This window comes from Nerophis ophidion, linkage group LG19, assembly GCF_033978795.1.
Source record: "Nerophis ophidion isolate RoL-2023_Sa linkage group LG19, RoL_Noph_v1.0, whole genome shotgun sequence".
NCBI lineage: Eukaryota > Metazoa > Chordata > Actinopteri > Syngnathiformes > Syngnathidae > Nerophis > Nerophis ophidion.
In genome coordinates, this window is record NC_084629.1 from 37,777,204 (window position 1) to 37,794,589 (window position 17,386).

At 31.2% G+C, this 17,386-nt stretch overlaps 1 protein-coding gene across 1 annotated transcript in view; it reads left to right on the plus strand.

The window, feature by feature from the left end:
• Nucleotides 1-17,386, plus strand: part of LOC133537714 (sodium-driven chloride bicarbonate exchanger-like) — a 131,504-nt gene that overhangs the window by 92,936 nt on the left and 21,182 nt on the right. The window contains exons 17-21 of the mRNA XM_061878805.1: nucleotides 10,044-10,141; nucleotides 10,259-10,433; nucleotides 14,267-14,400; nucleotides 16,776-17,021; nucleotides 17,103-17,208. Coding sequence (XP_061734789.1) covers nucleotides 10,044-10,141; nucleotides 10,259-10,433; nucleotides 14,267-14,400; nucleotides 16,776-17,021; nucleotides 17,103-17,208 — 759 coding nt within the window. The remainder of the gene's footprint in view (nucleotides 1-10,043; nucleotides 10,142-10,258; nucleotides 10,434-14,266; nucleotides 14,401-16,775; nucleotides 17,022-17,102; nucleotides 17,209-17,386) is intronic.

Here is a 17,386-nt window from a genome sequence, read left to right on the forward strand (position 1 = left end):
AAGTAGTCAACAGTTCTAACTTACATCTGTCAGTAGACTCGCTATGGAAACACAAACTACAACACTTCTAATACAAAGTAGCGTACAGTTCTAACTTATAATTGCCGGTAGACTCGCTATGGAAGTGCTAAAATGACAACATTTATAATACAGAGTAGCGTACAGTTCTAAGTTATATCTGTAAGTAGACTCGCTATGGAAGATAAAAACTACAACATTTCTAATACAAAGTAGTGTATAGTTCTAACTTATATCTGTCATTAATACGCTATGGAAGTGCTAAAAACTACCAAATTTCTGATACAAAGTAGTGTATAGTTCTAACTTATATCTGTCAGTAGACTCGCTATGGAAGTGCTAAAAACTACAACATTTCTGATACAAAGTAGTGTATAGTTCTAACTTATATACAGTATCTGTCAGTAGACTCGCTATGGAAGCGCTAAAAACTACAACATTTCTTATATAAAGTAGTATATAATTCTAACTTGTATCTGTCAGTAGACTTGTTATGGAAGTGCTAAAAACTACAACATTTCTAATATAAAGTAGTGTATAGTTCTAACTTATATCTGTCAGTAGACTCGTGTTGGAAGCGCTAAAAACTACAACATTTCTAATACAAAGTAGTGTATAGTTCTAACTTATATCTGTCAGTAGACTCGTGTTGGAAGTGCTAAAAACTACAACATTTCTGATACAAAGTAGTGCATATTTCTAACTTATATACAGTATCTGTCAGTAGACTCGCTATGGAAGCGCTAAAAACTACAACATTTCTAATACAAAGTAGTGTATAGTTCTAACTTATATCTGTCAGTAGACTTGTGTTGGAAGCACTAAAAACTACAACTTTCTAAAACAAAGTAGTCTATAGTTCTAACTTATATCTGTCAGTAGACTCGTTATGGAAGATAAAAACTACGAGATTTGTAATACAAAGTAGTCTACAGTTCTAAAGTAGACTCGCTATGGAAGTGCTAAAAACCACAACATTTCGAATACAAAGTAGCGTATAGTTCTAACTTATATCTGTCAGTAGACTTGCTATGGAAGTGCTAAAAACTACCAAATTCCTGATAAAAAGTAGTGTATAGTTCTAACTTATATATGTCAGTAGACTAGTGTTGGAAGTGCTAAAAACTACAAAATTTCTAATAAAAGTTAGAGTATAGTTCTAACTTACATCTGTCAGTAGACTCACTATGGAAGATAAAAACTACAACATTTCTAATACAAAGTAGTTTAGAGTTCTAAAGTGGACTCGCTATGGAAGTGCTAAAAACTACAACATTTCTGATACCATGTAGTGTATAGTTCTTATATCTGTCAGTAGAGACGCTATGGAAGTGCTAAAAATGACCAAATTTCTGATACAAAGTAGCGGATAGTTCTAACTTATATCTGTCAGTAGACTCGTTATGGAAGATAGAAACTACAACATTTCTAATACAAAGTAGTCTGCAGTTCTAAAGTAGACTCGCTATGGAAGTGCTAAAAACCACAACATTTCTAATACAAAGTAATGTTTAGTTCCAACTTATATCTGTCAGTAGACTCGTTTTGGAAGTGCTAAAAACTACAACATTTCTAATAAAAATTTGTGTATAGTTCTAACGTATATCTGTCAGTAGACTCGCTATGGAAACACACACTACAACATTTCTAATACAAAGTAGCGTACAGTTGTAACTTATATCTGTAAGTAGACTTGCAGTGGAAGATAAAAACTACAACATTTGTAATACAAAGTAGCGTACAGTTGTAACTTATATCTGTAAGTAGACTTGCAGTGGAAGATAAAAACTACAACATTTCTAATACAAATTAGTGTTTAGTTCTAACTTATATCTGTCAGTAACTCGTTTTGGAAGTGCTAAAAACTACAACATTTCTAATAAAAATTAGTGTATAGTTCTAATTTACATCTGTCAGTAGACTCGATATGGAAGTGTTAAAAACTACAACATTTCTAATACAAAGTAGTGTATAGTTCTAACTTATATCTGTCAGTAGACTCGTTATGGAAGATAGAAACTACAACATTTCTAATACAAAGTAGTCTGCAGTTCTAAAGTAGACTCGCTATGGAAGTGTTGAAAACCACAATATTTCTAATACAAAGTAATGTTTAGTTCCAACGTATATCTGTCAGTAGACTCGTTTTGGCAGTGCTAAAAACTACAACATTTCTAATAAAAATTAGTGTATAGTTCTAACTTATATCTGTCAGTAGACTCGCTATGGAAACACACACTACAACATTTCTAATACAAAGTAGCGTACAGTTGTAACTTATATCCGTAAGTAGACTTGCAGTGGAAGATAAAAACTACAACATTTCTAATACAAAGTAACGTACAGTTGTAACTTATATCTGTAAGTAGACTTGCAGTGGAAGATAAAAACTACAACATTTCTAATACAAATTAGTGTTTAGTTCTAACTTATATCTGTCAGTAGACTCGCTATAGAAACACAAACTACAACATTTCTGATACAAAGTAGTGTATAGTTCTAACTTATATACAGTATCTGTCAGTAGACTCGCTATGGAAGTGCTAAAAACTACAACATTTCTTATATAAAGTAGTATATAATTCTAACTTGTATCTGTCAGTAGACTTGTTATGGAAGTGCTAAAAACTACAACATTTCTAATATAAAGTAGTGTATAGTTCTAACTTATATCTGTCAGTAGACTCGTGTTGGAAGCGCTAAAAACTACAACATTTCTAATACAAAGTAGTGTATAGTTCTAACTTATATCTGTCAGTAGACTCGTGTTGGAAGTGCTAAAAACTACAACATTTCTGATACAAAGTAGTGCATAGTTCTAACTTATATACAGTATCTGTCAGTAGACTCGCTATGGAAGTGCTAAAAACTACAACTTTTCTAATATAAAGTAGTGTATAGTTCTAACTTATATCTGTCAGTAGACTCGTGTTGGAAGCGCTAAAAACTACAATATTTCTAATACAAAGTAGTGTATAGTTCTAACTTATATCTGTCAGTAGACTTGTGTTGGAAGCACTAAAAACTACAACTTTCTAAAACAAAGCAGTCTATAGTTCTAACTTATATCTGTCAGTAGACTCGTTATGGAAGATAAAAACTACGAGATTTGTAATACAAAGTAGTCTACAGTTCTAAAGTAGACTCGCTATGGAAGTGCTAAAAACCACAACATTTCGAATACAAAGTAGCATATAGTTCTAACTTATATCTGTCAGTAGACTCGCTATGGAAGTGCTAAAAACTACCAAATTCCTGATAAAAAGTAGTGTATAGTTCTAACTTACATCTGTCAGTAGACTCACTATGGAAGATAAAAACTACAACATTTCTAATACAAAGTAGTTTACAGTTCTAAAGTGGGCTCGCTATGGAAGTGCTAAAAACTACAACATTTCTGATACCATGTAGTGTATAGTTCTTATATCTGTCAGTAGTGACGCTATGGAAGTGCTAAAAATGACCAAATTTCTGATACAAAGTAGCGGATAGTTCTAACTTATATCTGTCAGTAGACTCGTTATGGAAGATAGAAACTACAACATTTCTAATACAAAGTAGTCTGCAGTTCTAAAGTAGACTCGCTATGGAAGTGCTAAAAACCACAACATTTCTAATACAAAGTAATGTTTAGTTCCAACTTATATCTGTCAGTAGACTCGTTTTGGAAGTGCTAAAAACTACAACATTTCTAATAAAAATTTGTGTATAGTTCTAACGTATATCTGTCAGTAGACTCGCTATGGAAACACACACTACAACATTTCTAATACAAAGTAGCGTACAGTTGTAACTTATATCTGTAAGTAGACTTGCAGTGGAAGATAAAAACTACAACATTTCTAATACAAATTAGTGTTTAGTTCTAACTTATATCTGTCAGTAGACTCGTTTTGGAAGTGCTAAAAACTACAACATTTCTAATAAAAATTAGTGTATAGTTCTAATTTACATCTGTCAGTAGACTCGATATGGAAGTGTTAAAAACTACAACATTTCTAATACAAAGTAGTGTATAGTTCTAACTTATATCTGTCAGTAGACTCGTTATGGAAGATAGAAACTACAACATTTCTAATACAAAGTAGTCTGCAGTTCTAAAGTAGACTCGCTATGGAAGTGCTAAAAACCACAATATTTCTAATACAAAGTAATGTTTAGTTCCAACTTATATCTGTCAGTAGACTCGTTTTGGAAGTGCTAAAAACTACAACATTTCTAATAAAAATTAGTGTATAGTTCTAACTTATATCTGTCAGTAGACTCGCTATGGAAACACACACTACAACATTTCTAATACAAAGTAGCGTACAGTTGTAACTTATATCTGTAAGTAGACTTGCAGTGGAAGATAAAAACTACAACATTTCTAATACAAAGTAGCGTACAGTTGTAACTTATATCTGTAAGTAGACTTGCAGTGGAAGATAAAAACTACAACATTTCTAATACAAATTAGTGTTTAGTTCTAACTTATATCTGTCAGTAGACTCGCTATAGAAACACAAACTACAACATTTCTAATACAAAGTAGTGTATAGTTCTAACTTATATCTGTCAGTAGACTCGTGTTGGAAGTGCTAAAAACTACAACATTTCTAATACAAAGTAGTGTATAGTTCTAACTTATATCTGTCAGTAGGCTCGCTATGGAAACACAAACTACAACATTTCTAATACAAAGTAGCGTACGGTTCTAACTTATATCTGTCAGTAGACTCGTGTTGGAAGTACTAAAGTCCACAACATTTCTAATAAAAATTAGTGTATGGTTCTAACTTATATCTGTCAGTAGACTCGTGTTGGAAGTACTAAAAACTACAATATTTCTAATAAAAATTAGTGTATAGTTCTAACTCACATCTGTCAGTAGACTCGCTATGGAAACACAAACTACAACATTTCTAATACAAAGTAGCGTACAGTTCTAACTTATAATTGCCGGTAGACTCGCAATGGAAGTGCTAAAATGACAACATTTCTAATACAAAGTAGCGTACAGTAGACTCGCTATGGAAGATAAAAATTACAACATTTCTAATACAAAGTAGTGTATAGTTCTAACTTATATCTGTCAGTAGATACGTTATGAAGATAAAAACTACAACATTTTTAATAAAAAGTATTTTATAGTTCTAACTTATATCTGTCAGTAGTCTTGTGTTGGAAGTGGTAAAAACTACAACATTTCTAATAAAAATTAGTGTATAGTTCTAACTTATATCTGTCAGTAGACTCGCAATGGAAGATAAAAACTACAACATTTCTAATACAAAGTAGTGTATAGTTCTAACTTATATCTGTCAGTAGATACGTTATGAAGATAAAAACTACAACATTTTTAATAAAAAGTAGTTTATAGTTCTAACTTATATCTGTCAGTAGTCTTTTGTTGGAAGTGGTAAAAACTACAACATTTCTAATAAAAATTAGTGTATAGTTCTAACTTATATCTGTCAGTAGACTCGCAATGGAAGATAAAAACTACAACATTTCTAATACAAAATAGTTTATAGTTCTTACTTATATCTGTCAGTAGCTATGTTAAGGAAGGGCCAAAAAAAGTACAACATTTCTAATACAAAGTAGTGTATAGTTCTAACTTATATCTATCAGTAGACTCGTTATGGAAGTGCTAAAAACTACCAAATTTCTGATACAAAGTAGTGTATAGTTCTAACTTATATCTGTCAGTAGACTCGTTTTGGAAACATAAACTACAACATTTCTAATACAAAGTAGCGTATAGTTCTAACTTATAATTGCCGGTAGACTCGCTATGGACGTGCTAAAATGACAGTTCTAATACAGAGTAGCATACAGTTCTAACTTATATCTGTAAGTAGGCTCGTTATGGAGTCGCTATTAACTACAACATTTCTAAAACAAAGTAGTGTATATTTATAACATATTTGTCAGTAGTCTCGTTATGGAAGTCCTAAAAACTACCAATTTCTGATACAAAGTAGTGTACAGTTCTAACTTATAATTGCCGGTAGACTCGCTATGGAAGTGCTAAAATGACAACATTTCTAATACAGAGTAGCATACAGTTCTAACTTATATCTGTAAGTAGACTCGCTATGGAAGATAAAAACTGCAACATTTCTAATACAAAGTAGTTTATAGTTCTAACTTATATCTGTCAGTAGACTCGCTATGGAAGATAAAAACTACAACATTTCTAATACAAAGTAGTCTACAGTTGTAAAGTAGACTCGCTATGGAACAACAAAACTACAACATTTCTAATACAAAGTAGTTTATAGTTCTAACTTATATCTGTCAGTAGACTCGTGTTGGAAGTGCTAAAAACGGCAACATTTCTAATGCAAAGTAGTTTATAGTTGTAAAGTAGATACTTTCACTACATACTTTCACACTGAGTCATGCAGACAGGATACAGTAAATACTATTTTTTTTAATTTATTGTCCCGGCTCCTGATATTTTTCTACTTGTTCTCACTGTGAATATACTTGTTCTGGCTTTAATTATACTTGTTCTAACGCTGAATCTACCTGTTCTGACTTTGATTATACGTATTCTAACTGTGAATCTACTTGTTCTGACTTTGATTATATTTGTTCAGACTGTGAATATACCTGTTCTGACTATGATTCTACCTGTTGTGACTGTTAATATTCTTGTTCTAACTGTGAATCTACCTGTTCTGACTTTGATTATACATGTTCTGACTGTGAATCTACCTGTTTTCACTGTGAATATACTTTTTGACTTTTAATCTACTTGTTCTGACTGAATAGGTCTGTTCTGACTGTGTATCTTACCGTTCTGACAGTGAATATACCTGTTCTGACTGAATATATCTGTTCTTACTGTGTATGAACTTGTTATGACTGTGAATCTACTTGTTCTGACTTTGAATGTACCAATTCCAACTGTGAATCTGCCCTTTCTGACTGTGTATATTCTTGTTCTGATTGTGAATTTACCAGTTCTGACTGTAAATCTACTTGTTCCTACTGTGAATCTTCTTGTTCTGATTCTTAAATAATACCTGTTCAGACTCTGAATCTGCCTGTTTTGACTCTGATTCTACTTGTTACACTATGAATCTACTTGTTATGACTATGATTCTCCTTTTTCTGACTGTGGATATACCTGTTCTGACTGTGAATCTACTTGTTCTGACTGAATATATGTGTTCTGACTTTGTATCTTACTGTTCTGACTGTCATTGTACTTGTTCAGAATGTGAATCAATCTGTTCTGATTGAATATATCTGTTTTGACTGTGTTTCTAACTGTTTTGACTCTGAACGTACTTGTTCTGACTGTGAATCTATTTGTTCTGATTGTGAATCTACTGGTTTACCTGTTCTAATTGTGGATCTGCCTGTTCTGCTTTTGTTATACTTTTTCTGACTGTGAATCTAACTGTTCTGACTGTGAATCTATTTTTTCAACTTGTTTTGACTTTGAATTTACTTAATCTGACTGTGAATCTACTTTTTCTGACTGAATATATCTGCTCTGACTGTGTATCGAACTGTTCTGACTGTGATTCTACCTGTTCTGACTGTGAATATACTTGTTCTGACTGAATATATCTGTTCTGACTGTGTATCTAACTGTTCTGACTGTCATTGTACTTGTTCTGAATGTGAATCTATCTGTTCTGACTGAATATATCCGTTTTGACTGCGCATCTACCCGTTCTGACTGTGAATCTACTTGTTATGACTGAATATATCTGTTCTGACTGTGTTTCTAACTGTTTTGACTCTAAACGTACTGACGTTCTGACTGAATCTATTTGTTCTGATTGTGACTCTACTGGATTACCTGTTTTGATTGTGAATCTGCCGGTTTTGCCTTTGTTATACTTGTTCTGACTGTGAAGATACCTCTTTCGACTGTGAATCTGTTTTTGACTGTGAATTTACTTATTCTGACTGTGAATCTACCTGTTCTGACTGTGAATCTACTTGTTCTGACTGAATATATCTGTTCTGACTGTGTATCTAACTGTTCTGACTTTCATTCTACTTGTTCTGAATGTGAATCTATCTGTTCTGACTGAATATATCTGTTTTGACTGCGCATCTACCCGTACTGACTGTGAATCTATCTGTTCTGACTGAATATTTATGTTCTGACTGCATACCTACCTGTTCTGTGAATTTTAATTATTCTAACTGTGAATCTATTTGTTCTGACTGAATATGTCTGTTCTGACTGTGTTTCTAACTGTTTTGACTCTAAACGTACTGATGTTCTGACTGAATCTATTTGTTCTGATTGTGAATCTACTGGTGTACCTGTTCTGATTGTGAATCTCCCCGTTCTGCCTTTGTTATACTTGTTCTGACTGTGAAGATACCTGTTTTGACTGTGAATCTATGTTTTTGACTGTTAATATACTTGTTTTGACAGTGGATTTACTTATTCTGACTGTGAATCTACGTGTTCTGACTGAATATATGTGTTCTGAATGTATATCTAACTGTTCTGACTGTGATTCTACATGTTCTGACTGTGAATCTATCTGTTCTGACTGAGTATATCTGTTCGGACTGCGTATCTACCTGTTCTGACTGTGAATGTACTTATTCTAACCTTGAATATATCTGTTCTGATTGTGTTTCTAACTGTTTTGACTCTGAACGTACTGACGTTCTGACTGAATCTTTGTTCTGAATGTGAATCTACTGGTTTACCTGTTCTGATTGTGAATCTGCCTGTTCTGCCTTTGTTATACTTGTTCTGACTGTGAAGATGCCTGTTTTGACTGTGAATCTATGTTTTTCGACTGTTAATCTACTTGTTTTGACTGTGAATTTACTTATTCTGACTGTGTATCTACCGGTTCTGTCTGTAAATCTACTTGTTCTGACTGAATATATCTGTTCTGACTGTGTATCGAACTGTTCTGACTGTCATTCTACTTGTTTTGAATGGGAATCTGTCTGTTCTGACTGAATATATCTGTTTTGACTGCGCATCTACCCGTTCTGACTGTGAATCTACCCGTTCTGACTGAATATATATGTTCTGACTGCGTATCTACCGGTTCTGACTGTGAATTTTAATTATTCTAACTGTGAATCTATTTGTTCTGACTGAATATATCTGTTCTGACTGTGTTTCTAACTGTTTTGACTCTGAACGTACTGACGTTCTGACTGAATCTATTTGTTCTGATTGTGAATCTACTGGTTTACTTGTTCTGACTGTGAAGATGCCTGTTTTGACTGTGAATCTATGTTTTTCGACTGTTAATCTACTTGTTTTGACTGTGAATTGACTTATTCTGACTGTGAATCTACCTGTTCTGACTGAATGTCTGTTCTGGCTGTGTATCTAACTGTTTTGACTGTCATTCTACTTGTTTTGGATGTGAATCTATCTGTTCTGACTGCGTACCTACCTGTTCTGACTGTGAATTTACTTATTCTAACTGTGAATCTACTTGTTCTGACTGAATATATCTGTTCTGACTGTGTTTCTAACTGTTTTGACTCTAAATGTACTGATGTTCTGACTGAATCTATTTGTTCTGATTGTGAATCTACTGGTTTACCTGTTCTGATTGTGAATATGCCTGTTCTTCCTTTGTTATACTTGTACTGACTGTGAAGATACCTTTTTTGACTGTGAATCTATGTTTTTCGACAGCTTATTCTGACTGTGAATCTACCTGTTCTGACTGTGGATCTATTTATTCTGACTGAATATATCTGCTCTGACTGTGTATATAACTGTTCTGACTGTGATTCTACTTGTTCTGACGGTGTATAGAACTGTTCAGACTGTGATTCTACTTGTTCTGACTGTGAATCTACTTGTTCTGACTGACTATATCTGCTCTGACTGTGTATCTAACTGTTCTGACTGTCATTGTACTTGTTCTGACTGTGAATCAACGTGTTCTGACTCTGAATCTACTTGTTCTGACTGTGAATCTATCAGTTCTGACTGTGAATCTACTTGTTCTGACTGTGACTCTACCTGTTCTGACTGAATTTTTTCTGTTCCGACCGCGGATGTGTGTGTGTACCAGGAGAAGAGAAAGAAAAAGCCCGAACTGAAGGAGTCGAGTGAGGGCGATGAAGAGGACCATGGAGGCCATGGAGGTCCTGAGCTGCAGCGAACTGGGAAGTAAGTCGCTCAGCATTTTTTACATCCAGCCATCTTTTCACCATGTTGTCAACATTTCAAAGTATGAACATCAGTGTGTATATTTCCAAGTCTGAACATCAGTGTGAATACTTGCAGGTGGTTCGGAGGTCTGATTCTGGACATGAAGCGCAAGGCCCCCCACTACGTGTCAGACTACACGGACGCATGCAGCCTGCAGTGTGTGGCCTCCTTCCTCTTCCTCTACTGCGCCTGCATGTCCCCCGTCATCACCTTCGGGGGACTGCTGGGCGAGGCAACGGAAGGACGCATAGTAAAGCAACTTTCAGTTTTATATTATTCATAGTAAATCAACGTTTCTTTTTATATTACTCATAGTTAAGCAACTTTTATTTTTATATTATTCATAGTAAAGCAACTTTGATTTTTATATTATTCATAGTTAAGCAACTTTGATTTTTATATTATTCATAGTAAATCAACGTTTATTTTTATATTACTCGTAGTTAAGCAACTTTTATTTTTATATTATTCATAGTAAAGCAACTTTTATTTTTATATTATTCATAATAAAGCAACCTAGATTTTTATATTATTCATAGTTAAGCAACTTTTATTTTTATATTATTCATAGTAAAGCAACCTAGATTTGTATATTATTCATAGTTTAGCAACTTTTATTTTTATATTATTCATAGTAAAGCAACGTTTATTTTTATATTATTCATAGTTAAGCAACTTTTATATTTTTATTATTTATAGTAAAGCAACTTTTATTTTTATATTATTCATAGTAAAGCAACATTTATTTTTATATTACTCACAGTTAAGCAACTTTTATTTTTATATTATTCATAGTAAAGCAACTTTTATTTTTATATTATTCATAGTAAAGCACCTTTTATTTTTATATTATTCATAGTTAAGCAACTTTTATTTTTATACTATTCATAGTTAAGCAACTTTTATTTTTATATTATTCATAGTAAAGCAACATTTATTATTTATAGTAAAGCAACTTTTATATAATATTATTCATAGTAAAGCAACTATTATTTCACATTATTCATAGTAAAACAACTTTTATATAATGTTATTCAGAGTAACGCAACTTTTATATATTTTAGTCATAGTAAAGCAAATTTTATTCATAATAAATCAACTTTTATTTATTTTATTCATAGTAAAACAACGTTTATTTCATATTATTTATAGTAAAGCAACTTTGATTTTTATATTATTCATAGTAAAGCAACTTTGATTTTTATATTATTCATAGTTAAGCAACTTTTATTTATATTATTCATAGTAAACCAACTTTTATTTATATTATTCATAGTTAAGCAACTTTTATTTATATTATTCATAGTAAACCAACTTTTATTTTTATATTATTCATAGTAAAGCAACTTTTATTTTTATATTATTCATAGTAAAGCACCTTTTATTTTTATATTATTCATAGCAAAGCAACTTTTATTTCACATTATTCATGGTAAAGCATTTTTTTTATATTCATTGTAAAACAACTATAATTATACATTATTCACAGTAAAGTAACTTTTATTTCATGTTCATAATAAAGCAACTTTCATTTATTTTATTCATAGTAGAGCAACTTTTTCATTTAATATGATTCATAGTAAAGCTACTTTTATTTAATATTGTTGATAGTAAAGCTAGTTTTATTTAAGATTGTTCATAATAAAGCAACTTTTATTTCATACTTTTGATAGTAAAGCAAGTTTTATTTAAGATTGTTCATAATAAAGCAACTTTTAATTAATATTATTCGGAGTAAAGCAATTTTTTTTCATATTAATAGTAATTCACAGCAAGTTTTATTTAATATTATTCATAATAAAGCAACTTTTATTTCATATTATTCATAGTAAAGCAACATTTATTTATTATTACTGATAGTAAAGCAACTTTTATCTAATATCATTCATAATAAAGCAACTTGTATTTCATATTATTCATAGTAAAGTAACTTTTATTTATTATTATTGATAGTAAAGCAACTTTTATCTAATATTATTCATAATAAGCAACTTTTATTTCATATTATTCATAGTAAAGTAACTTTTATTTATTATTATTGATAGTAAAGCAACTTTTATCTAATATTATTCATAACAAGCAACTTTTATTTAATATTGTTCATAGTAAAACAACTTTTATTTCATATTATTCATAGTAAAGTAACTTTTATTTATTATTATTGATAATAAAGCAACTTTTATCTAATATTATTCATAATTAGCAACTTTTATTTCATATTATTCATAGTAAAGTAACTTTTATTTATTATTATTGATAGTAAAGCAACTTTTATCTAATATTATTCATAATAAGCAACTTTTATCTAATACTGTTCATAGTAAAACAACTTTTATTTCATATTATTTATAGTAAAGCAACTAACTTATATCTCATTTTATTCATAGTAAAACAACTTTTATTTCAAATTATTCATGATAAAGCAACTTTTATTTCATATTATTCATAGTAAAGCAACTTGTATCTAATTGTAGTCATTATAAAGCAACGTTTATTTCATATGTAATAACATGTAAGTATTACATAACATGTAATACTTACATGTTATTATGAATGTTACGAGATACTACTTACATACTTACAGGATGATGTAAATATTACATGTTATTATGAATGTTATTAGATACTATGTAAACACTTACAGTATGATGGAAATATGGTAATATTACATGTTATTATGAATGTTACTAGATACTACGTATATACCTACAGTATGATGGAAATATGTTAATATTACATGTTATTATGAATGTTACTAGATACTACGTATATACCTACAGTATGATGGAAATATGTTAATATTACATGTTATTATGAATGTTACTAGATACTACATATATACTTACAGCATGATGAAAATATGTAAATATTACATGTTATTATGAATGTTACTAGATACTACATGTATACTTACAGCATGATCAAAATATATAATTAATACATGTTTTTATGAATGTTACTACATTACATATATACTTACAGCTGATCAAAATATGTAAATATTACATGTTATTATGAATGTTACTAGATACTACATGTGAAGTGAAGTTAATTATATTTATATAGCGCTTTTCTCAAGTGACTCAAAGCGCTTTACGTAGTGAAACCCAATGTCTAAGTTACATTTAAACCAGTGTGGGTGGCACTGGGAGCAGGTGGGTTAAGTGTCTTGCCCAAGGACACAATGGCAGTGACTAGGATGGCACAAGCGGGAATCGAACCTGCAACCCTCAAGTTGCTGGCACGGCCACTCTACCAACCGAGCTATGCCGCCCCTGTATACTTACAGCATGATGAGAATATGTCAATATTACATGTTATTATGAATATTACTAGATACTACATGTATACTTACAGCATGATCAAAATATGTCAATATTACATGTTATTATGAATGTTACTAGATACTACATGTATACTTACAGCCTGTATAAAAAAAACCTTGATTGAGGTTTTTTAGAGCGCTTTATAGGCAGAATAGAGCGACTTACATTATCTCCATCGTTAGCTGACTCTTACTAGCTTTATTTACGAGTTAAAATTTATAAAATAAGGAAAAAAAAGTGTTCTTGTCTTACATAAGGATTGTAAATGATAAACAAAATACAGAAAATGCGTTTTACGTGCTTTATAAAATGATTCATGTCAATGAATGAAGTTCATACATTTTTTATTGTCACAATTCTATGGAGACCCCAAAACGGTTCCCATGGCGACGCTAACATCATGTTCTTCTTTCCACTAAAAAGTCGTTGAGACCAGGCAGGGGCGTAGCTACACATTCTGGGCCCCATACACAAGCCCCCCCCCATTCCACCCTGGAGCCAACATGGCCCCAGACTTGATGTACAGTTTACATGCACTAAAAATTTATTTTATGTATTATATTAGACATTCCTGATTTGATCCAAGCAACCTTAATATTGAACTTTGACATTTATGTTAATCAATTAGAACGTTTATGACTTTTTTGTGAATACATTAAACATTTAATTGGCACAAAACAGTAATCCTGTTCTCCACCGTGCATCATATTCCTCACTTTGTTCCAGCAATAACTCCAAATGTCTTTTCTATTTCTAGAGCGCAATCGAGTCACTTTTTGGAGCCTCGCTGACGGGAATAGCTTATTCCTTGTTTGCTGGACAGCCGCTCACCATTCTGGGCAGCACCGGCCCCGTGCTCGTTTTTGAAAAGATATTATTCAAATTCTGCAAGTAGGTTTCAAGTTTCTCAGGTTTCACCACAATCAATCATCACCAACATCCATCCAAATGGAACCAAGGAAAAATAGCAATAAAAAAATAATACTAAAAAATACATCGAACTAATACAAATACAAATATCAATAACCAAATGAAATTGGGAATATTTTAATAATAAAAAAATGTAACAAACAGTTGCATGGAATTTAGAAAAAAATAATCTAAATGAATATTAGATGAGTAAATGGAATCAAGACAAAATAATAATAAAACAATGTATAACAAAATAGAACTTGAACCAATACAAAAATAAAAATTCAAATATAAATAACCAAATAAATGAAACTGCAAAAATTATAATGATAAAACAAATATAATAAACCAATACATGGAATTTAGAAAAAAGAAATACATTTAAAAAATGACATTGAACAAGTAAATGGAATTAGGAAAAAAGGGAAATGAAAAATGTAAATCTACGAATAATAATAATAAGAAGAAGAAAATACAACAAACAAATACATGGAATTGAAAATAAAATAAAATAAAAATGGATATTGAACAGTGTATAGAATCACAAAAAAGGATCGTAAAAAATGAAAAATATGAAACTACAAAAAATAATAATAATACAAATATAAAAAAACAAATACATGGAATTTAAAAGAAAAATATTAAAAAATAAATATTGAACAAATAAAGGTACTCGAGAAAATGATAATAAAAATGAAAAATATGAAACTACCAAAATAATAATAAGAGGAAAATATAACAAACAAATACATGGAAATAAAGTAAAAATAATAATGGATATTGAACATTGAATAGAACCAAGAAAAACAGTATAGTGAAAAATATGAAACTATGGAAAATAATAATACAAAAATATTTCAAAACGAAACAATTAAAAATTAATATTGAACAAGTTAATGTAATGAAAAAAAAAGGATTATACAAAATGAAAAACATGAAACTACAAAAAATAATAAAAAAACTAAGAAACTAAGAAACTAAGAAATACATGGAATTAAAAAAAATATATATATATATGTATATATATATTAATCAAGAAAAAGTAAAAAATAAAATATTGACAATACGTAACTGCGAAAAATAATATAAATAAAAAAATAATAAAACAGGTAAAATAAACTAGTAGAATATAAAAAAGCATTACATGAAACCAGGTAGGTTTAAATGTTCTCACATTTCACCTCAGTCAACACGAACTGTGCAAGCGAGCATGAGGTCGCTTTTTGTCACCATCATTCATCCAAATACAGGCAAGAAACACTAGCAATTAAAAAAAAATAACAAAAACTAAATTAAACCAATAAAAAAATACAAATAAAAAAAATACATGGAACTTAGGGAAAAAAAAATATTGAACAAGTAAATGAATTTAAGAAAAAAATAATACAAAAAATAAAAGTACGAAACTACGATAAAATAATAATATAATAATAACAATAATAAAATATACAAAATACTTGGAATTTGAAAAAACTAATAATCAAAAATAAATATTGAACAAGTAAATGGAATCAAGAAAAAAGTATTACACAAAAACATATGAAACAACGGAATAAATAATAATAATAATAATACAATACAACAAACAAATACATGGAATGTAAAAAACAATTCAAAACAAATATTGAACAAGTAAACTTAATCAAGAAAAAAAAATAATAAAAATTGAAAATAGGAAACTATGAAAAATAATAATAAAAAATAGTGAACCAATAAAAAAATACAAATAAAAAGATCAATAACCAAATAAATTAAACTGCGAAAATGATAATGATAAAAGAAAAGAACAAAAAAAAACATGAAATTTAGAAAAAAAAAATATTGAATAAGTAAATGGAATTAAGAAAAAAAATATAAAACAAAATGAAAAATATGAAACTATTAAAAATGATAATAAGTAAAACATAACAAACAAATAAATGGAATTAAAAAAAAAATCTAATAATTAAAAATAAATGTTAAAGAAGTTAACAGAAGAAAGTGAAAAAAATAGTGAACAAGTAGAAAAAATAATAATACAACAATAAACCAATGAATGGAACCAGGAAGAAGAGTGGCTCATTTTGATAATTTAGCGACAAATGAGGCAAATATTACTCTTTTTACGTTTACAGTTGAAGTCACTGACCAGAGTTAACCAAATAAACAATGTCATGTAAAATGTTCTGTAAATAAATAAAAAAACAACTATTACCTATTCAACTATTAATTTTATTTCCATGTCAAATAGAACAACTTGTTCATTCCATCAGCTCTTGATGAAACAACACATGTGCTGTGTCAGTACAGCTAGAGAGTGTGCCACACACTCCTTGAATGACGCTGGGCCTAAATCCCTGGCCCTGTCCACCCAGGGAGTACGGCCTGTCCTATCTGTCCCTGAGGACCTGCATCGGCCTGTGGACGGCCGTCCTCTGCATGGCCCTGGTGGCCACGGACGCCAGCGCCCTGGTCTGCTACATCACGCGCTTCACGGAGGAAGCCTTCGCCTCGCTCATCTGCATCATCTTCATCTACGAGGCCCTGGAGAAGCTGCTGGCCCTGGGGGACCACTACCCCTTCAACAGGAACAACCGGCTGGACAAGCTCACCTTGTACTCGTAAGTGGGGACAGATGTGGGAGGACCATTACTATTATTGCTATTGTGGGCGGGTCCAGATGTTCTGCTGTGCTCCCACAGATGTTCCTGCGTGGAACCCTCCGACCCCACCAACGCCACCCTCAAGTTCTGGGACTTCAACAACATCACGGCCTCGGAGATCTACTGGGAGGCCCTGGAGGTGCAGGTGGGACTAATGGCGAGGGACCGCGCATAGGTGGCGAGGGACCGCGCGTAGGTGGCGAGGGACCGCGCGTTAGCTTCCGGAAGCTGCAGACGGCAAAGTGGCATGAGATTGAGTACAGGGAAGATTAAGGCCATGCGGGCTGGATTATATTGGATTATTCCCTGCAAATCACCGTCCA